The 22,938-nt window shown below is 36.5% G+C and overlaps 1 protein-coding gene across 1 annotated transcript in view; it reads left to right on the forward strand.

The window, feature by feature from the left end:
* The window catches only part of LOC140658467 (connector enhancer of kinase suppressor of ras 2-like), a 215,153-nt gene extending 193,303 nt beyond the window's left edge, over positions 1 to 21,850 (forward strand). The window contains exons 20-25 of the mRNA XM_072876931.1: positions 5,892 to 5,963; positions 17,828 to 17,898; positions 18,658 to 18,761; positions 20,201 to 20,708; positions 21,043 to 21,242; positions 21,635 to 21,850. Of these exons, the coding sequence (XP_072733032.1) occupies positions 5,892 to 5,963; positions 17,828 to 17,898; positions 18,658 to 18,761; positions 20,201 to 20,708; positions 21,043 to 21,242; positions 21,635 to 21,850 (1,171 nt within the window). The remainder of the gene's footprint in view (positions 1 to 5,891; positions 5,964 to 17,827; positions 17,899 to 18,657; positions 18,762 to 20,200; positions 20,709 to 21,042; positions 21,243 to 21,634) is intronic.
* The last annotated feature ends 1,088 nt before the right edge of the window (positions 21,851 to 22,938 follow it).

Here is a 22,938-nt window from a genome sequence, read left to right on the forward strand (position 1 = left end):
CGCTGAGCTGAATTTCCCTGTGATTTCTTCCTTCATGCACTATCATTTATATATTTCCCCCATCATAAAAACTACACCTTACATTTGCTACTATTTTACCTGCCTCTCTGAAAACTGCGGAGAAAGTCAATCCAGTGTTACGCTCACTTACATTTCAGTATATCCAGCATATGTGAATGGAGGGCCCTGCTTGTGTTACAGCCAGCTCTAATCCACAGGCTCTGTAAGGGCACTTCTAAAGCACTTACCTCTCTTCTGTGTTGTCCTACCGAGGACGGGACTGAGCATGATTGCCATTGCCTGATTCCACTGAAAAGCTCATGGTTCTGGTGAGCCTAGGGACAACTTCCTGTGGTTTGAGTCTTCTGCATTCCTTTTACAAATATAATTAAGGTGATGGTGACCCGTTTTGACCCAGCATGTTCTGGAAAAGTTCTAACTCATGCTTCTTTATTCTCTCTGCTAGACTACAGGGAAACATTTCAGTTAGGATTTCCTTGCCTCCTTTTCAGAGAGCTAGTGAGAGACAGATTTTACAGGATCAGTTCTCGCTTCTTTCCTCTTTAGGATATCTTTTTCATTTGATAGTGGGATTTTAATAGGTGCTGGAATGTAACCTAAAATTCGTTGCAAGCTTGAAATCTGAAAATATAAATCTGGTTGTGTTCTTACTCACTTCTATATGATTAAGTCCATTTTAACATTAATGCAAAAGCTAGTAAAGCAGTTACCTTGACAGTTAATAAGGACAGAGGAAAGAAACCTAGTTCTTTCTTTTTTTTTTTTTCTTTTTGGTAGGTTAATTTTTTTTTAAATTAAAATTGCCTGAAAAGTACACTTAGTTTTTAGTGCATAAAGAAGTCCAGCTAAAATCACAGTGTTAGTTTCTTTCAGCTCTCTCAAAAGCAAAACTAAGAACCTTTTGGGACTCAGCTTGGGTTTCCCCTCAAATCTCTGTTATTTTCAGAGCCATCAGTGTGAAATGTTCAAAACTTATTGAACAAAACAATTTAAAGTCTTACTAGAATAATTAATAGATTTGTCTTTTCCACTGTTCTGTCGGATGGAGAATGCTGTTTTATAGAATGACTGTTACTGATGTCTGTAGTATACATTGAATGAAATAACCTTAAGAAAGCTTTCACAAGAATATGTAGTAATTGCATGCATTATTCTGTATGGTTTGATGATTTGCCTCACTAATGCATTTAATGCAGGTACCCTGATTATTATACGAATCATGGCATTATCTCAGACTGGTTTAGCTCTCCAGGCTATATTTGGATGTAGAATGACCTTGTCCCTGCGAGCAGAGTTTTCTTGCGTTGACACTGAAAAACTTTCCACTGCTTTTAGGCAACAACTGCATCTTCATGATTAAAAATTATCATACTGTATTACAAATCTTAGTTATTTAAGTTTGTGTGATGTGGCATGAGTATCATGTTATTTTCAAAGATACTGATAATTATAATGCCCCATGATGAAGTTGATCCACAAGACTAAAGATTAATGGAACGACATATATAATGAATCATTGTTAAGTAGTGCTTTGCCTGGACTTTCAAAAATCTCCACCTAGTGAAAATTTTCATTGCATAATTAATGCAAATTTAGGTCTTAAATTTATAAGAGCATATTCCATACTGTTGGTGCTTCATATTGAAACTGTGCAGTCAGAATGCTATATACATGTCATTGATATAGGTAGACATGAAGTTATATCTTAAAGGTTGCTACAGTTTACGTAATTTTTATTACTTCTTCTGAAATGAACTTGACAGTCTTGGTAGACAGCAAACCAAACTTGAGCCACCAGCAGGCCCCCACAGGAAAGAAGGCTAACAGCTTCGTGGCCTGTGTTAACTGGAGTGCAGCCAATAGATGAGGGAAGTGATTATTCCCTTTTACTTGGTCCTCATTACACCACATCTAGATTATTGCATCCAGTTTGGAGCTCTCCAAAACAAGCCACAGGTAAAAATATAGGTATCGTTCTTCTGCATTATTCATATTTGTCTATAGATCTAGAATTATTTCCCTGGAGACTTTTCTGCAGTTCTTAATGCTAGTGTATCCAAATGCTTCTCTAATAATAGTCTTTGTGACCCTTCTGGGAGATGAAGATGGATGCATTGTCACGTTTTGCAGCCCAGAAACAGAACTGCAAAACATTTAAATCAAAAGTTTCCACAGAATTGGGATCTCCATTTCACAACAATAAAGACCTGTTTTCTTCAGAGTATGTAAATATATAACAGTACAATACATTATTGCAGCTGTAAGTGCTCTCCATTTCAGTAAATTATCAGAACATCAGACAAAAAGATATTAAGGAACGTTCATGTAGTAACCAATTACTAAGTTTGTTTGCTGTGACTTAGCATGTGAGAACTCCTTTGCATAAGCAGGAAGACCTGCAGCATTTAACCGATTTATCCTTGAAAAAATTCTCGCTCTCTGCATTTTATGACACATTCACAAATTCCACAACAACTGAGTCAGGAGTCCTACAGAAAGTAGCCTTATCTGTTGCGTAATCCTGATTCACCTCTCTAGCAAGTCCACTCTGTACCTTAATTGAGGTAGGGTTCCTGTGAGAATGTAATATTCAAATATGTAGTCATAGATTGTATCACATTACAAGACCATAGTGGAGCCAAATTTAAGTTGTTGATCACACTAACTCTGACATATTCTAACTTTTAAAAGGTTGACTCTGAAACCCCAATATTGGCATTTTAATGCTTTTAGGTATGTAAATTTCCTGTCTAGGAAAATAATCCTGTTAGAATATCACATGATGGAGTTTCTGCTTGTAAATAGGATTAATCAAGAGGATTAGAATCTTTAGATCCACCACATAATCCTCTCCAATTCAAGCCAATACTTAAATCTCAGAACTGGAAGATGGTTGGGCAAATGGAACACTAGAAGGTGGAGATGCTACACAGAGTTCAGAGCAACAGAAAACAGGGTGCTGGCATCGCAGCAAAAAATACATCCATGAAAATAGCATATGATGCTTAAATAGTATAACAATGCAGGAGTATTTGTTTAGTAATGGCTTTCTATTTTGAGTATTAAAAATTAAGTTCTGTAAGGAACTTCTGTAAGGAGGTATAGTATTTGTTAATTACTGTGTAATTAACAACACGGAATGTACCCCTGTAATATATGTGTGTGTCCATAAAGACGTATACAAAACTATTTTGCATTTCTTATTCACCGAGAGATATCATCTGTTTTGCTAGAGCAGCTGGAGTTGCTGCTAGTCAGCTCGTATAAGGAGAGCAAAAACTTTTGCATTAAGAAGTAGGAGCGTAAGAACGATAAGGATATTTGACACTAAAATCCTATTATACTAGTCGGGTAAAAGAAAACATAAATTTGAACAGCGTATACTTAAAACTATATTTATATAATGATCAAACTCTCTTGCATTCAAATCTGAACATTCAGTACGTATATTAACAAGCATATGCCATCTAGTGGGCATCAGCAAAGTTTCCTCCCTATCCGGGATTTCTCATGTGCTCACTATTTTCGATTGCAAAACACAAGTAGCTAGGGAGATGAGGATCTGCAGTTGCAATTATCAAAGTCCAGATGCCAAACCAATACTTAAATGCCTCTCAAGTCTCTCTTATGGAATTAAGATGTTTTATGAGAAACCTCTGTGCAAAGCTAAACTTATCCTTAATATACTTCTAATCTCATAAAAAAGGAAGCTGCACATAAATACAACTCTGCTGTTGTCTCATTTTTCTGTAGAACTTTTGTTAGGAAAGCCTGTTACTGCACACATTTGTGTTAATAATATAGGTAAGAAAATCAGTGTGCCCAAGTGAAGCTTCTTCAGCTTTCATTTTTGTCTCTGAAAACTGCAATAAATCATAGTAATTAATAAAACACTCATTTGCATTTAAGCTATTAATAGTAGAAACGTTGCATCACAGGTTTTTCATAATGCCATGTGTAATGATTCCTAATCTAATTCTTACATCTGCTAATTACTATATAAATGTCAGTATTTTAACGTAAATGTTATGAATGATAGTGTGGGGTTTTTTAACATTTGCCAACTAATCAAAATAATAGTCTTTAATGCTCTGAGTTTGTGGTTTCCTTGACAGCAATACTCCTTTTAATTATATTCACACCCAAAAAATGTAAAAAATATGATTATTGTTCTTAGCAGTTTTCAAATAACTGCTCAACTGAGGGAGAGCTTAGGGATTATACCATATAAAACCATGAATAAAAAGCATTTTTATGTGAACTATCATCACCCATGCTGTAAGCCTTTGAGCTTGATTATTATCTCATTCATGTAGTCTGAATGGACTACAATGCAATGTAGTGATGTCTGTATATGGCCCGTCTAAAGTGAGAATCAGATCTTGTCTCATGAAATCAGTAATATAGAATCGAATTGCACTGGCCAAGTGGCTGGTGAAGGAACTGACATGTGAGGAAGGAGAAAGAATGCACAGAGCAATGTCAGCCTTACAGCTACCTGTTGTCATGCAACTACTCAGTACCTCAGGTCAGTGTAGCCAAGAATATAGTATACTATACTACTAATATTGTTCTAGTTACACAAGTGAAACAGTACAGACTTTTAAAAATAAGTTAAACCTGTTGTGATATGCTTTTGGCACTATTCCAGTGATTTCTAGTTTTACTGACACTTTTCAAAGAACTTCACTCTATAAATTAACGTTTGCATAAATTTAAAATCACCAAAGGGGGAAAAAAACCCCAACCCACAGCTATGACTTCTTGAATCAAAAGCAATCTGTGAGAACAGACTGTGCAATAAAAAAAATTAGTGAGATACATGTAACTGACCATGAACTATAATGTAACAAGAAATATAAGGTTTAAGTCTAAATATTGGCAACTCTGTTATTTGCTAGGTGGCAGATGAAGAAACATTAGCTATTAATGACTCATGGTGAATGCAGAAAAAATACAGAAAAGATTAGTAGATTAAGATGGAAAGTACCTGGGATATGTTTGGGTTTAGAGTAACTTGACAAAGCAATTGCTGGAATTAGAAGAGTTAAATAGCCTTAAAGAGTTAAGGCTATTTAAGGAACTTCTTTATTATTATCTACTTCCAAACAAAGCAAACCTGCCACTTATATTCCCTAGAACTCTCCATATGATTCTCTGAAGCTCAAATTGAATGGAAATTATAATTAAGGATTAAAGAAATGTTGTATTAAATTTAGGAAACATTAATTTATTTAAGCTTATTCTAGAGATCTTACAGGCTTATGACTAAGTCAAGAGAATTTGAGCGTGCTGTATTTTTAATGTCTTCTCCAGTTGAATGCAATTACGGGGTGGTTATTCATCTTTATATTCCTTCTCTTCTCATTTATTAATGTAAAATAAAATTTTGGATAAATTCATGTATATCTTCAGAATCAAAATTACAATAAAGATATGAGACAGTTATAACATGTAAGTTGGCAGTCCTCTATATTTCTTTGAGCAGGACACAAACCACAGTCATCTAAATATATGAGAAGAGGTGGAGGGATCAAACTCTTATTCCTTTAGAGATCTTTGGAATACAACTAGTATGAACTCAAATATACTCAATAAGATTTTCAAATTCACCCAAGAAGTTTTTAGATGTGTAACATCACTGGTTATTGAAAGGATTTACATTTGTAAGTCATTCAAGGGCTTTTGAAATTTTTACAAAGTACCAGTTAGGTTCTCAAATGTAGATGTAAAGATTCAGACTGAAGATTCAGAATGCCTGTGAAACCTGTAACATGCTGAAGAAGCATAGAGCAGGTCAGTCTTGTGTATTTGTAGACAAACTGTTTAAAAGAAAAGGTATTTTTTTATTCTTTGTGCTTATTTTATAGTGCCTTCAAAGCATGCCACCCCAAAATAAAGAGCTTCTACTTTGCAACAGACTGTCTTGAAGAAATGAACAGGTAAGTTATGTTTCCTCTTTATCATGGTGTATTCTTTATCATGATACTCCAATAATGTTTCAACTCAGATAGAAATATACTCTTGGAGCATGATGTAATGCTGATTGATAGTGTTCTCAGTATTTAGTCCACTTAGCCCTCCATTAATTTTAGTACATACATTACATTGTGTGGCTGACTTTGCTGAAAGTTTCTGTTATGTCACGCGTCACAATTCTTCAGAGGTGTATTAGGAAAGTTAGTTGTGTTGGTCTCATCTACATTCATTAGAATTTTTGTTTGTTAATGGGCATGAAGTTTATCACACTTCTAATTTTTGCTGATCAAGGCTAGAAATACTAATGTGGGATAAATGTTTCTGGTATATAAAAACAATGCATACATACCAAAGCTCATACCCACATGATGGGATAAGATACTTTAAAGTTAGCTCTACTGACAATCCACAGTAACATCACATGACCTAAAACCAGAGAAAAGCAATTTGAAGTAATTTTTTTAACAGGAATGGGATTGAACTAATGAGATGCATTTATTTTTCATGCCAGAAATTGAAAAACTTTCTTTCCCCTCAAGAAAAAACCCCAACAACAACAAAAATCCCAGTAGTAATTGATTTTATTCATCACATCGCTGTCCCAACACGGAACAGAGGCTAGCAGAGTTCAGTTGTTGGCATTGCTGTGTGGTTTTAAGTGTCCTTGGATGTGCTGGGAGGGCATTCAAAACTTGTCTGGACAAGGCCCTGAACGACCTGATCCAACATTAAAGTTGGCCCTGCTGTGGGTGGGGTGTGGGAACAGATGACCTCCTGACATGTCTTCTAACCTAAATTACTCTGTGCTTCTATTTTGTGATTCAGTGATGAAGGCAGAGGTTAGATAAAGGTGGGGAGGTACTTTTGATCCTCAAAGGCAGAGTCAAATGCTCTACCTCCTCCTGTTACTTCGGTAATCTGTTTATTCCCAGCTGAGGTAAAAAGCCAGGAAGGACACATGGGACAATGTTACCATACTCTGAAGTCTTAAATCTTTCCTGGCATAGGCTGCTGAAACTTTGAGATTTAGTTAGTTCTTTCTGTTCACGGACTTAGAAAGACACAACTACCTCAGGATACAGCTGGACTTCTTTCTTTGGAATACTAATGTCTAAAAATTATTTTTAAATTGAACATTTATATTCTGTGACTTACATGGCCCTTCAAGAAATACTGCATTGATGTATAAGACTGGCTGTATTAAAACAGTTCAGGCTAGTTCATCATCCACTGATGATGATGATGAGGTTCAGTTCTCAGGAGTATCTCGCTGTGGCTAGCTGTCATTTTTAGGATATAAATTTGCTGAAAAATATTTTTTCCAATGTTGTTAATGTTCCATTGTTCAGTTATGTAATGTGACTGAGATTTGTTTGCTCCAAAACTGAAGTGAGGATCTTCTGCTATTTTTAACTATGCATGGTTTCTCCCTTGCTTTTAGCTACTTTGATAGCTATGATTTGTTGAAGTGCCATTGATCATATCTTTCTATTATACCATAAAATGTTCTGACTCAAGGAAAACCAGGAAGTCTTGACATACACTCAATAAACTGCTCTTACAATATTCATTGATTTTTCTACGCTGGGGAGCCAACGAAGCTGTCTTTATGACGGTTTACAGCCTTCGTGGAGAGTAACAGTTGGAAAGGTGCCAGGATGTATTTTCATATCGTACCACCATGTTAGTTTAGAATGTACGAGAGCCTTTTTCATGACTTTTTGGGTCTGCTTCCCATGAGAGAAGATAAACGGTGAACTTCCTCTTAAAGTCTTTTTTGCAGTATTTTTCCTTCAGAAATGCTCTTCCTGTAGAGTAATTATAATTCACTCCCCAGCCCAAATGGTGGATTACTATGCTACCTCTGTAAAATCCCTGGGCATCCCCTGCAGCATTTTACATGCTTCCTGAAATTCCTTCTCCCAGATATCCTGTGTGAAGTTTGAAATGAGCAAGCAAGATTCATAGATGAAAAATGCATTTAAAATACTAATTTCACAAATCTCTGTCTTCCCAGCAAACTGCTAACCATGTAATCTGAGGAAATAGGGCAAATACTCTGCATGGTATCTCACAGTCCTGCTGTCACCACAAAATTTAACTGGATTTTCTATGCTGACAGAAGGGTAGATCTTTCATGCTGAAAAGTAAAGGAGTTCTAATATGGAGAGGAACATAGCATTTCTTTATTCGTTATGTGGGGAAAGTATACCCTTTCTTCAACTGCATTTACCACCAGCTTTTGTTTTAACAGCTGTTTTCACAGTTTCTTACTTCAGATTCACTGTTTAATGATTTTTTTCCACTCCAGAATATTTTAATCTGCCTTTAACACTGCATTGGTGTTGAAAGAATTGTATACCAATGGGTAGTAATTGATTTGCATGTAGCAGCTAGAGTTACCCTGTTGCAGCTGAATTTTGCCTGCTGTGTTGCATGGTGCAGACAGACTTCCGTTTGCAAAATTAATGCTCATGCTGGTTTGTCAGGTCTTACACGAGCATAGTTGTGTTCTTAGAAATGAATTAATAATGGAATTGATGAGCTCATCTTTTGCTTGCCATGGTCACGAGGTACTCCAAGCTTGCTAAAGGCCTTATTTCCCAGAAGTGCTTCATCTATTACCATACCATGCATAACCTGTTTATCGCTTTAATATTCCTAAGGAAATTAGCATTGAATTTAATATTCAGCTGTTTTACAATATCTACTTTATTTAAAACTTTCATGTGATGGAAGTATGCAGTGCAGTTCATTTACAATCTCCTCATGGACTCCAAATATTAAATTTAAAAAAGTTCCTATTTTAAGCTGAATAATTTGATCACATTTGATTTTAGTAACTGGGTTAACTTGGCAATTTTAATAACTCCTATAAATCTTTTGCATTCATTCAAAAAATACAACAAATATCTGCTACCCACTGAAACAGAATGATGATTGATTTTGTAGGGGTCACTCCCAATATTTTCCAAGTAAAGCCCTGAAAGATTCTAACACAATGTTTCTCTTAAAAAGAAACCGTTTGAAAACTGAAGTATTCTGAATTGAATCTCTATTGATTATAAGTGAATTTCAGGCTGCATATCCTCTGTATTTTAATGTACGGAATATAACCAAGTGAGTTACTCAAGGCTTTCCCTAAATCATCCTGTTTATTACTAATGTTCATTCAGCTCTCTTCCTTAAATTTTGGGCATCTTAGGCCCCTTGACAGATCTTGGCCAAATCAGATGGTGGGCCAGTATTAATGCATCTCTTGCAGTTTTAATTTACTTTCAACCTTCACTTACAAATCCGCTAACCCCTAAGAAAAGATCTTGGCAACTAAATATTTCAGACATAATGCCCCTATTAGACATTGCCCCTCTTCCACAAGAGTTCCTGGAGAAGTGAGCAGGAGAGTAATCATGTCAGATCTGTCTGTCCTAATTTAACAGTTCTTTAACAAATAGAGCTGAGCAGGTTATTAAAGAGCGCTTACTCCTCAGTCCCTTACCCGATAAAAAGCAAGGAGATAATTCTGCAGAACATGAAAGGTACTTTTCAAAGAGAAATCCGTGAAACGGAGACTCCCAATGGTGGTGTAAGTAAACATAAACAGCAGGTTTTCCCCTTCTTCCTTTGTGTTCCTATAAACTTGTTTCAAATCCAGGAAAAATAGTCCGTGCCCGATGCCACTTCTGTCCTCTAATTTATTGTTCTCATATAAAAGCTCATAAGTTGCAGCACAAGTAAAACCATTTTCTGATCAGAATTAGCTGCGGGCCCCAGGGACTGGATGAAGCCATGGTGTATACGGGAGTGAACAGTGCAATAGCAGAGCTGCAGTGCTCGGTCTGGGGAAAATACTACACCAGGCAGTACTAGTACAGAGCTGTAAGTCTTCAAAATCTTTTTTTGGCTAGCCACCTAACTCCTCCTTTCCACGGTTTATGGACTACTTGCCATAGACTTGTGAACTACCATTTCCCCCATAATACAGTTGGAGAACCACTGGCTTGTAGCATTACACTAAAGGAGCTCAAAGGAGTTTACAATACACAATTGCAATTATCCAATACGTAATCCAAATTAGCATTTAGGTGTGAATTTATCCCTAATGCGCAGGAGTTAGGATTTGCATTGGTTTTCTGTGCTAGTTTAAATTACAAAATTAACTTTATCAAATTCTGCTGTAAATAATACCATTGTGAATTGGTATAGTTCTTCTGGGAGTCAAACAGTTCAACTGCATTTAATACAGCAGATTTTGTGATTACAGTGCTGTACCTCTCCGTGATGAATGAACGTGCATTACAGTCACACATTGTGATGTTATACTGGAGATACTAAGTTAACACTCCAAAATCTGAAGTTTTTAGTAATAGAAATAAGTAATAGCATAATTAAATGAGTTGGGCATTTAACAGTATTGTTTGGCCTATGCGATCTGATTTCTTTAAGAGTATGTGGAAGTAGAATTACATAATTTCACAATAAATCATCCCATCTCTTAAAAAAAAATTCCGCTCTAAAACCCCAAAAACCCCACCCATACCTTGTCAGGCCATACTAAACTCAGTTCTCTTGCTCATAAAGAATGTTTCATTTCTCCAAAGCTTTATTTTGGGCCAATCATTGGGTGAAAGCTAGGGTAAAAGCTTGAATAACTGAGTAAAATTACAGCATGCATTAAATGTTAAGAAATCCTGGCTTGGATTCACTTTTACAGCTTTTCATCCCTTACCTGTACTTTCGTAAGAATTCTGGAAAGGCTATCTGGAGAATAATACGTGGTTGCACATGCTGAAGCATATGTAATGTCAGAGTCAGTGTGGGAAGCGGTAGGTGCATGCAGCAGCTAGTACTTGCCTTTAAGTGGATGCCCAGAAAGTTTGGTGAATTATCCGGAGTAATATGGTAAATCCAATAGGACAAGGTTACAGTAGGATGAAATCTGGTAGCTGCATTTGACTAATGAAGAAAACATCTTATTGTCATCTTAACAGATTCCTTTAATTATCAGCTTGAAAATCCAAGCTTGACATAACAATGACTATTCCTTTCTGATTTGCCTGAGCAGTGTCAGTGCTGCCACAATGTGTTTGTAAATGTGTTTGAAAATTTGCAAGAGGAGTTCCAGTCGAGTGAGTTTTTGTGACTGCTTTGGTAGATTTCCTTAGCGTTTATTATTGGTTTTATCTGAAATTATAGTCTATCATAAAGTTATTGTGTGCATATTCTCTATAATACACCGCTATATTTATACAGTAAGATGCTATTTCATTTGTTACCAGAAGGGTAATTTATTTGCTACAGAAATAGTGAATTTTTTTGTCTATCACCCACTGGGGGGAAAAAAAAACCCAACAAAACAAAACACCAAAGCAGACTTCTGACTACAAACACAGTTGTGCATTTGGCTGACAGGGTGAAGTTAAAAAAAAAAAAAAAAAAAATTCCCATTAAGTGCATGAAGTAGATGCACATGCAAAGAGGGCATGAATTGCCGTGGTTCACTTGTCAACTCTTAAGCTGTCTGGGGCTTTTTTCATATTTTTCCAGCCTGACAAATCTAAGAAGACAATGCATGAAACAAGATCAACAGAGTCATGTCAAATTATCAAATCAGAGAGTACTTAGAGTTTATCCCATGAATTATTTTACTTAAGAAATTCCAGCAACTGTGACAAATAAAATAGTAGAAATACAGGCTGCTGAGAGCTGATATATCTGGGGAGATGAGCTCATTGAGAAGACTCTGCTCAGTGTTATATTTCACTGTGAGACATCAGTTACATGTTCGGGCTCCTTTTGTGTTGAGGAAAATCACGGCATCATTTTAGCCATACTTATTACAGGAACCTTTATCCTGTTAAATAAATATCTTACCTGCATAACCTTAGAAAATAGTGAAAATAACGTACCTTAGGAACCAAAATGGGAAGCATATTGATTTTTTAGGTGTGCTGTAAGAAAGACTGGTCAGGAAGAAGCCAGCACAAGGAGTACAAAATCGATTTTAAAATATAATTCTGTATTGCAAAGAATTTTACAGTGAATTCTGGAATCTGATTATTCCACTGATGTAAAAAAAAAAAAAAAAAAAAAAAAAGCTTTAATCAGAAATTATATATAAATTGCACTGAATAAATTCTATGTATGAAGTAAATGGTTCAGGGGAATCTATATTTTAATAGACTTAAAGATAACTTAAGTCAAATTTAACTTCCACTTCTGGTTTTTCCTTTTAAGCAAATAATCTCAAGTGTAGATGCAATCTCAAAAGTGAAGAAAGATATATTCCTGCACTGAAACATTTATAATACAAACCTGAGATGACATACAAGTGCAACTATTAATTGATGAAAAGATGCAAGAGAGATAGGAAATATCTAACTATTTATTTATTCTATCCTTTAATGCCTTGGTATGCCATGGGTTTCATTTTTAAGGGAACATTTAACAGAAAGAAATAGAGAAAGTGGATAGACTCTTTCTTGAATTTACACCTTTTCAGGTTATATCCTTTACTTACTTTTTCACTTGGATTAAATAGTTTCTTCTATATACCAGCTGTCTTGTATATGCAAAAAGTATATCCAGCATTGAGGATATTAGCAAATAAAACTTATTTGAACCACAGAAGCTCGCTACTTCCTGACCTGTTCTCCATGGATTTATGGAACGGTTTTAACTATAACCCTACAAATAACAGCTTTGCACCTCTTTAAAAAAAATGGTTACCCTCTTGCCTTTTGTTTTTGTTCTCCTACACTAAACATAATAGTTCTCTCAAATTTATTGTAACTGAGATTGTCCAAGTTGTTTTGGTTTTTTTACTTGTGCTATTTTACTCTGGACTGTAGAAAGGAATAGCCAAGTGGGTGAAGTGTGATGCCACTGTGAAAACTATTGTTGCCTTCAGTCCCAGAGCCTCACACCGACCTTGGACTGGCTCATCACCATACTCGGCAGGAGTAAATTCTAACAGCCAGTGAACAGAAACTTACTGCGTTTGCACAATGAGTAATGGCATATTCTTGTTTTTAATATAGTGTGTTAGGACAGTGAAGCTATACGGAATTGTTTCCCCGGTTGTTTGGTCCACTTTAACATTTTCCAGTGTTTTTATTAAATGATCAGTAAGAGAATGTGCTCCTGACAATTCAGGGCATTTCAAGCATGACTCACTCTTCAATATCAAGTTTTGGTTATTGTCACAGCTACTTAGTTCATTGCTGCCCTCACTGCCTTTGTAATCATCGCTTTCCAGGCCTGGGGGTAGAATCAGACTCTCAGAAGAGGCCCTGGACTGTAATCCCCTGGTACTAACCAGAATTATCTCAGTAAATTTAACTTAACTTCGTACCATGCAGCTCTATTTTATCCCAAAGCAATGACAACAGTGCCTGTTTGTAATCAACAGAATTAATTAAAGCCAAGTCTGATTTATTTAGAATTTAAACCATTGAGAAAAAGCACAAAACTTAGTTATGTATTTAGATGACTTTACTTGAGGCTTACCTTTCCCTGCATTTGGTTCACTAAGGTTCAGGCAATAAAAAATAATAATAGACTTCTTGGTCTCTTTTAAGTTGTTAAAAAGTACCTCATTAAGATAGATATTATATCTTGTGGAGATGATGTACAATATTGAAGGTAATGTAGCAAAGTATCCTTGGGATATTTAGCATGGCTCCATGTTGTCACAACTAATTTCTATCTAAAATGCAAACCTTGTGGTTCCTTGAGTGGTCTAGACTCAAGCTTAGTGAAACATGCTGTTTAAGTTGTCTAATTATCAAAATAAAAGAGTCGTTGAAATTATCAAAGAATAAAAGTAGGGTTTTTGGGGGGAAGAGGAGTCCAACTTTCTGCCTTGAGGGGCCAAGATAAATAGAGATGTACATGTAAGATTGCTATACCTGTACCTGCCAGAATATCTCATGTCTTTTTGTGATCATGTGAAATTCAAAGAGCTATTAGGGGTACAGCTATATAAACCAAATTAGACGAATGATCTCCTGGGGTTTTTTTTTTCACTATAGCTGCTTGTCAGGTGTAGCATATAGTCTTGCACTGCGTGACCTTCAATTAAACATGCAGTCATCTATCTCTTAGAGAGTCCAATTCTGACACATACTCCTGTTGCCTTCCTGAAACCTGACATTTGCCTACAAGGCATTCAATGCAGAGTTCAGAACTAAATGGCTGAGTTTCCAAGCTTCCCACGGAGAACTTTTTATAACCGTGACTGCCTGTTTTCTTAAAAATGAAAGCGGATTGCTCATCAAGTAAATTCATCAAGTTTACGCAGTGTTCCTTTTGAACTGAGTTTGCATTTCCTTGAAAAAAAAAGTTAACTGTAAGAAAAGGATCTGTAATCTCAGCACTTCTAGAACTCCTGATTAACCTCAAAAATATTCACCCATGGTTTTTTTAAAAACACAAAACCTAAAATTGAGATTCTTTTTCTTTTATCAGAAGAGATGTTATCATTATAAGCCACTGAATGTCACCGCATAACCCTTTTTGTTGTCTTGACAAAGAGCTAACTCTAAATTCTGGTAAATGAGGTAAGAAAGTACTTGTAACTATAGCTGGGGATCTTCTTGCCCTTTGGAAGAGAAAAATCTGAGCAGTCTTAGAGAAGGAAGATTACCTTCTGCTAATTCCAGATTTGGACATTGAGGCCGTATGAGTAAAGCTGATACTCTGTGCCTGCTAAGAATATCCGTGTTCTCTAGCAAGGTTAATATTAACACTTTGACTGTTATCTATATATGCTTCCAAGATTTGAAACCCTCAAATTAACAATGAGCAACAAGACAAATTTGGCAAGAAATTTAAGACGATATAAATTTCCATGCACTGACCACCAAAACGGCTGAATCTGTTTTAACTTTGAAAGTGGTAATGAGTCCTAATTTATCATTGGTGCTTAAGCAGAACCTTAGTTGAAGTCGCCGAGGCATATTGCTAAATTGCCAAAGGCATATGGTAAAGGATGACTAAAACTATTTTGCTCCAATGCTAATGAGTTTAGAAATTCAGGAACAACTGTTGAAAAAATAGTGAATATAAATGCTTAATAATGAGCAAGGGTATGATGTCATTTCAATTACTGCAATAAAGAATATGCCTTTCCAGATAAACAAATGGCAACTGATCAGCATGCCGTTTGTTGGATGAAATTATGCTGGTGAGCACTGTAGAAAAGCTTTTCTGTAAACCTGTTAATCCATTTGAAATTTACTTCCTTCAGGATAAAGATGAGTTATTGACATGCTGATACAAACAATGTCTCTGTAATCAGTCCTAACTCTGTCGTGGTTTAACCCCAGCCAGCAACTAAGCCCCCCCCCACCCAACCGCTCGCTCACTCCCCACCAGTGGAATAGGGGAGAGAATTGGAAGGGTGAAAGTGAGAAAACTCGTGGGTTGAGATAAAGACAGTTTAATAGGGAAAGCAAAAGCCGCGCACGCAAGCAAAGCAAAACAAGGAATTCGTTCACTGCTTCCCATGGGCAGGCCGGTGTTCAGCCATCTCCATCACGGGTAACAGTGACTTGGGCAGACAAACGCCATCACTCCGAACGTCCCCCCCTTCCTCCTTCTTCCCCAGCTTTACATGCTGAGCATGATGCCATATGGTCTGGAATAGCCCTTGGGTCTGCTGGGGTCAGCTGTCCCTGCCATGTCCCCTCCCAGCTCCTTGTGCCCCCAGCCCACTCGCTGGTGGGGTGGGGTGAGAGGCAGAAAAGGCCTTGGCTGTGTGTCAGCACTGCTCAGCAGGAACGAAAACACCCCTGGGTGATCAGCACTGTTTCCAGCACAAATCCAAAACGTGGCCCCATGCTAGCGACTAGGAAGAAAATTCACTCTACCCCAGCCAAAACCAGCACACCCGGCAGTTGATATTTGTGAAAACTAACTATCATTTCCATTTTTATTTCCAATTTGCTCATTTCTGTTTTAATACTGAAAGGCGAAGCAATATTATTGTACATTTTTTTATATTTTCATAGTTTTGCAAGTAAATTAAACCCTATAACAATTTCCTGTGAGTAAGAAGTAAATGTTGTTGTCCCCTTTGGATACTTATGAAAGTCATAAGATATGTAGAACGGTTTGCTGAAGGCCATGCAATGAGTCAGTGTTATATCCAATATTACAGATTAAGATCGTTGCTCTGAGCAACTGCAGCGCGTTGCTTAGACCAGGAGATCAATACATGCTGAACTGTGTGCTATTTTTAGTGGAGAGTTCACTCTTCCTTCATTTTCTGCCTCCTTGCTGTGTATACCATCTTCCATAGATGATGCTATTAGACCAATAATACATTCACATACGTCCTTAGAAGCTTTTCTTCTGTTCTAGTACAAGTGGGAAGGAATTACACTGAATAGTTTTCTTGTTTTAATCTGCAAAAAACTTGTCCGTATGATAGAGTATGTATCATTTACTAACATCTGTCCTGAAGTCTTTGAAAGATGTTTTTGTCATTATATGATTAATTAACCAAGAACATAATTATTAACAAATTTTATGTTGCAATGTTAAAAAAGAAAAAAGAGCTGCTTCTAGAAAACACTTACATGCAATATAGTAGGAAATTAATGGCATAGTTAATAATTTAGTCACTGAGTAAGGGAATACTTAAGCATGCATCCCAGTCATTACAGATGTCTACTAATAGGGCTTTTTGCTTCAGTTATATTTCCTTGTTGGTGAAAATAAGCTGATTCTTGATTTTCCATTTCCAAAGTCACAAGAAGTTACTTTCCTCTCTATGTGTTAATTTCCTTTTCTCCTGTCTTTCAATTATATATTGTATAAACATCCAGTAATCTTATAGAAAGAAAACTCTGAAGGTATTTTCCCCAAAATAAACTATAATATTTTCCTAATGAAACAAAGAATCTTATTTGTGATCAAACTAATTAATTTGGGGACAAAGAAAGAAACCAGAACATCCAATGTGAAATGCAAATATTGAAGTATTTTCAATTTACCAAGTCTTGTTTTAGAAACCTAAGATTCTCTATTAAAAAAATTAAAGGAAAATAATGTTGATATCACAGCTCAACAAGCCTAAACATTTGTATCACCAGTATCATGAATCTAGACTAACAAAAAACCGGTGGAATACTGTCATAGTCTGTTTTAGCTTTTTGTGTATGCAAATTTAATACAACTTATTTCCTAACATAGGTTTTCAAACAATTATTATCATAATTCTATTTTATTTTATAGTATTTTGGCAATTCAGTTCTTGAAATTAATAGAAGTAGCAATCAGAATAAATGCAATATGCCCCTTTACACAGTGTCGCTGGAAACCGTTCCACACAAATAGTTTGCAGATGGAGCTTAGAGAGGATGGGATTCTGCTTAAGGTGGAGACAGAGCTGGACATTCTCTGTTCTACACAGACTATTCTAAAACTTCCATTTAGTCATTGCTAAAATTAGCATATTAGTATGTATGCTTCACATTTTCTTGATGACATAAGGAAGATTGATGTCATGATTCTTCAGTCTTCTAGGCAGCAGAATAAAGCGCAACGAGTCTGGTACTCCACTAGGCAAACATCCTCCAACAGATGTGAACAGAAGTCCAGAAGTACATCCGCATCGTACATGAACAGGAACATCCTTCACTTAAAATTATTAACCACTGAACACATCTGAATCATGATTTTAACAGCCTGAACAGTGTTCAATTTTTGGACTAAGCATTGTCTCTGAGTTTTCCAAATGTTAAGAATGTGTATGCCCTCAGATTTACACTACATGTTCCTTTTGAGTATCTCTCTTCCTCATTTTCTATTGTTCTATTAGATGGATGAATCGTTTGGGTCTTGCAGCAATTGGTTACACACCTGATGACAAGGATATTCATCCAGATGAAGGTAATGCTTCAGAGATTACAATTAGGAGAAGAGAGCAGAGAGTACCTATCTGTTCATTATTTGAACAAAGTTGGAGATGTCATAACTGACTTCTTTATTAACATGTGCCATATCTTTTAAAATATCAGTTTTCGTAAGAATCCATATCCTTGAAGAACTATATTTATTGGTGCCACCACCAAAGAAAATAAAATCCTGAGTGATAATTGTAAGAAATATTTAAAACAAGTGATGAAGAGAATGTAAGGTTCAGGGTGAGGCATGATCTCCCAGATCACAGCCATTGGGTATGCTCATCCCCTTAGAGCAAGTGAAGGCATCACAAACACAGGTCAATACGTGCTTTAGAGCCGTTTTTGCATCTCCTGAGCTCAGGTGCCAGCCTTGCCTTTTTCACTGTCACCCATGGTGGAACCTGTTATGCTAACATAATGAAATTAAGTGTTGAGGCACAGCTCTACTTTGGCATCTAGAATGAAGTTTCTCTTTGGAAGTCTGACCAGAAGCTGTTTTTTATGTACAGTGGGAGTTAGGTGCCTAACCTGCTTTCTGTAACGCTCTCCTAAAACATTTGAAGGTTCTTCCACATATCTGTGTATCTTAGGCGCCAGACATTTTCACAAGTCTGTTCCTTAGTCACTGCCAAGCCACCTGGGTGACTGTGAAGTATTTACCTTTGCATGCTAATGATATTTTTAAAATGTGGGACCCACTTTCTTGTGGAAAAGCACATGAGTGAAACCCGGAATGCTTTGTTAGCAGATTACTGGAGTGAAAGCGACCAGGATGACATCGATGGCTCTTTAACCCTGAAGCAGGAAGGCTCTTCAACACTGTGTGACACCTATCATCGAACACCCTCAGTGAGTTATAGATATTGCATTTGACAGTAGGTCACCAAAAAATATCTGTGTGCCTTGATTTACATGCTCCTTGTTTTGGAATATTTAATTGCCATAAAGGCAGAACAAAGCCGGATCTCATTGTAAGAATTAAATTACTGCTGTTCCTCATGAGCTACAACTTGAATGTTTCCATAACAAGTCAATTACAAAGGAAGGAGAGGTAAAAGTCTCCTTACACAGATATGTCACCAGACTGTAAATATGACAGTTTTTGTAGAATTTGGGAGACTATACTTAATAATACAAACAGAACATTCAAATGTTGACTTTACGGCAGCATATGAAAAGAATGTGCTGGATGGGATAGTTTGTATTAACTGAGACTGTTTTTCAAGTATGAATATTGGACACTGGATGCTAGAGATTAAGATCAGATCACATTCATGCAGTAATTGTGTTTTAGTGCAAACGCTTTTTTTAAGAACCTATCTTTGGAGGCAAGGGTTTTTTTACAATATGAACCATTGTGTACAATACCATAGTAGTGACAGTATTTTCTGTTAGTGTCGTAAGACGTTAAGTAGCTGATAAAAGGACCTCTAATATATTGTGTACAGACAGGTTTTGATAACTGAGGAAAAAAAAACATTTTGTATATGAAGAGGCTCTAGTAGCAAATAAGAACATTTCTATTATACGGAACATAGACAGGCTGTGATAATTATTCTGTTTCTAAGCGCAGATAGGACTGTTCTCTATTTTTCTTTCAGATTTTTCTTCAGCGTGAATGACACGATCCTCACACAGCCAGAACCAAAGAAAGAGTGACTGAGGCAACAGCATCACATGGGTGAAGTTCAGACTGATTTTCACCCATGTGATGCTGTTTTATCAACTGGGATACAGGTTAAGCCCCTCCCTTTCTGTTTTTCCACTTTTTTGCCTTTCTCTTTGTTTTTGAATTAAAATTATACACAGACCCAGCAGAATTCATTAAAATAATTTGAGAAGTTCAGCAGTCCCCCAAAATTCAAAAATCTTCCTGGGTGCTGAAGTTTTTTTTTTCTGTTTGGCTGGATAATTATCCCCTAAAAAAAAGAAAGGAAATGGTTTCTTTTGGGGACTTTAATGTCTTCACAGCACACTGCTGGACTGAGTGTAAATTGGACAGGTCTTCAGGAAACCTGTTCCAGAATGATACTGTTCTTTCCAGCAGGAGTTGCTCAGGGGCAGAGAATGTGCAAAACAAGAATAGGGAGTGGTTAAAACATAGCACTTGCATAAAAGTTCTCACTGCTAATTATGTTCTGTTTACAGAGGTTCATATTATGACACATCAAAACACACACATCAGTCCATTTTATTAGAATATATCATATAATGTTCTACCCTATAGTCATTTTCTTGGGCCTGTTCAAAACATTGTCTTATAGTCAGATGCTTTTGTATCTTTTCAGGTGAATTCTTCAAGTCCATTCCCTGAAGCCAAACACGGTCGGCACTTTTCAAGTGAATCAACATATTCTCATTCTTCTGCCGAGGATTCTCGACAAGATGTAGCAGGAAGCACACACTCATCAGGATGCAGACCTCCCTACCGAGAAAGACGCTCATGGCAGGATCTGATAGAGACTCCGTTAACCAGTTCAGGGCTCCATTTTCTTCAGACTGTTCCTCCTGATGCAGAGTACATGAGTGGCCGGCCAGGAATGTCACCAGACAAACGAAGACAAGCAACGCTACCAGTACAAAGACGTCATAATTATGAGCAGGATGGGCCTTTTCCTTTGGTGGAATGTCAAAGGGGACATAGCTCTCACAGCAGGCCACAGAAGCAACGTAGTCAAAGCCTTCCCCGAAACAGAGATGTCAGGGGTAAGGGACGTGTAAAGTCCATAGAAGGAACAGATGACAAGCTAGAAGAGAAAGTTCCAATTAGGAGGCATAATAGTTTCTGTGTAGAAGGTAAGCTTTTGGAGATGGTCTGGTCCTCTTTACTGCCACTGAAAGGCAGAGCGATATTGCCATTATTCTCCGCAAGGTTTTTGTGGTTGAACTGTTATATGTTGGCAAATTGATCAGTCACTACACAGGAGTTTGCACTTAAAATGCCTGGATGTAGTGCTAAGAATATAGTTTTGGGGCTGATCAAAATGTTCTTGTTTTATCAAAACGAAGATTGGAAGACTGTGTTATAGGGTTACTTTACACATGAATTTGCAGTATTGCCTGCTGGTTTTAGAGACTTCATCTGAATGATTAGATTTGTTGGTAGGTTTCTTTATCTATTTTCTTTCAGAAAATGTAAAAGAAGTTGGAGAAAATACAGACGGTCTGCAAGAGCTATACAAATCTCTGGAACAAGCTAGTTTGTCAGCTTTTGGAGAGCAGCGTCCTTCCACCAAGCAGGAGTTCCGCAAGTCTTTTGTAAAGCGATGTAATGATCCAGTTATCAATGAAAAGCTTCACCACATCAGAGTTCTCAAGAGCACTTTAAAAGTAAGGCTGTATCATTGATTTTGTGTATAAGCAATATAAACTAGTAAATGTATAATCTCTTAATGTTTTCCATGGATGAGGCTTTCTTTGTAGCTTTAGAATTAAGTTCCGAAGAAACTAAAAATACTTGAAAGCAAACATGTTCCAGCTTAAGGAAAAGAAAAAACTTATTATTTGGCACACTTTATAGGCATGTTGTAGAAAGTGCCAAGGACTGAATTGTCAAAGAGTTTAAGCTGTAATAGTTCCTGAATATAGGTAAAAGATTCAAGTGTCCACAGTAGTTTCCCTAGCATTTTGCATTAAAATGAAAGAAGAAATAAAGTGCTGAAATACAAAATGTGGCATAAATTTCATTTTGACATATGCTGTGTCTTTCTGGAATTTGATAGGCAAAGGAAGGGGACCTCACAGTTATCAACAGCCTTCTGGATGATCCCAACTTAACATCAAAGAAGTTTAAAGATTGGAAACTAAAGAACTATGAGTTTTTCCTGGACATTTGTGAGTACAGTGCTGCTGTGAAATCTCAAAATGGAGCCTCTGAACTTGCAACCTCAGCACCAATGCTGACACATACACACTCATTCATTGAAACTCACGTGTGACAGGACTTATATCCTGCGTAATTGCTGGGTGCCATGAAAAATGGAATAAGACAAACACTGTACTATTTATTGATAATGTACTCAGCAGTACTGTAAATAAGTTGGATAAGAGAATAGTGCCACAGGATGCCTACTACATTGCATGATAAGACAATAATCTTCTTTATGAATTTTTTTTTGTTTGCTATTATCAACTGATGTCCGTATCAAGCTCTGCATTAGAAAGCAGCAGTGCAGAAGTGTAACTGAAAATAAATACCAGTATATTTAAAGTACTGTACTAAAACTAAGCTTATAGTATGAGCTCCTACAATCATTTTATATATTTAGATATATATAAAGACATATCTATGTATATAAAATGTAACATGGTAGTTGACATTTACTTTTAAAATGCCCTAAAGTTCACATTTTCACACATTTTTTCTTGAGAACAATGTAAAATGAAAACATAAATACATTGGCCACTCTTAGAGATGAACATTTATTTTTGCAACATTTCCAGGTAGTGACCATCTTTGCAAATAAAAGGACAGAGTTATCAAAATATAAACTCAATCCCTATAGTGTGCCTTAAAATGTACACTGTACATCTAGCAAATAGATCCCAATCTGGCCCTATGGGCATACTGTACATGCCATTTAGATACTATGTTTGTAACATACTGTGCCTGCCTTTAAAATGAATGAATATAAGCAAGCAGGTATGGCACAGAGGTTAAGATATGAGTAGAACAATGTTGGTTGTTCACTAATGCTGCAACTTAAACTGATTTTAATATAATTTGAAGTATTTCATGGTGAAAGAAAAACATCTGCGCTGAATATGGTACATACTGCGGGTTTTCATGGTTTCTTCACTGTGAATTTAAGTGACACATGACTGTGAGTCACAAAATTCAAAAAAGCATGCTTCAAGGATGAGAATTAAGTTTTAAAAAGTCCTGAACCAATCAATTAAATTCTGTAATAGACTGACATCTAGAACTGAGTAAATTATTAAAAATTATGTAATGTCTGGCAATAATTTTTAACTGTTAGTAGTACATTAGCAAGTGGGTGAAGTTATTCAATACATCATTTGAAAA

This window comes from Ciconia boyciana, chromosome 12 (assembly GCF_034638445.1).
Source record: "Ciconia boyciana chromosome 12, ASM3463844v1, whole genome shotgun sequence".
NCBI classification, from domain to species: domain Eukaryota; kingdom Metazoa; phylum Chordata; class Aves; order Ciconiiformes; family Ciconiidae; genus Ciconia; species Ciconia boyciana.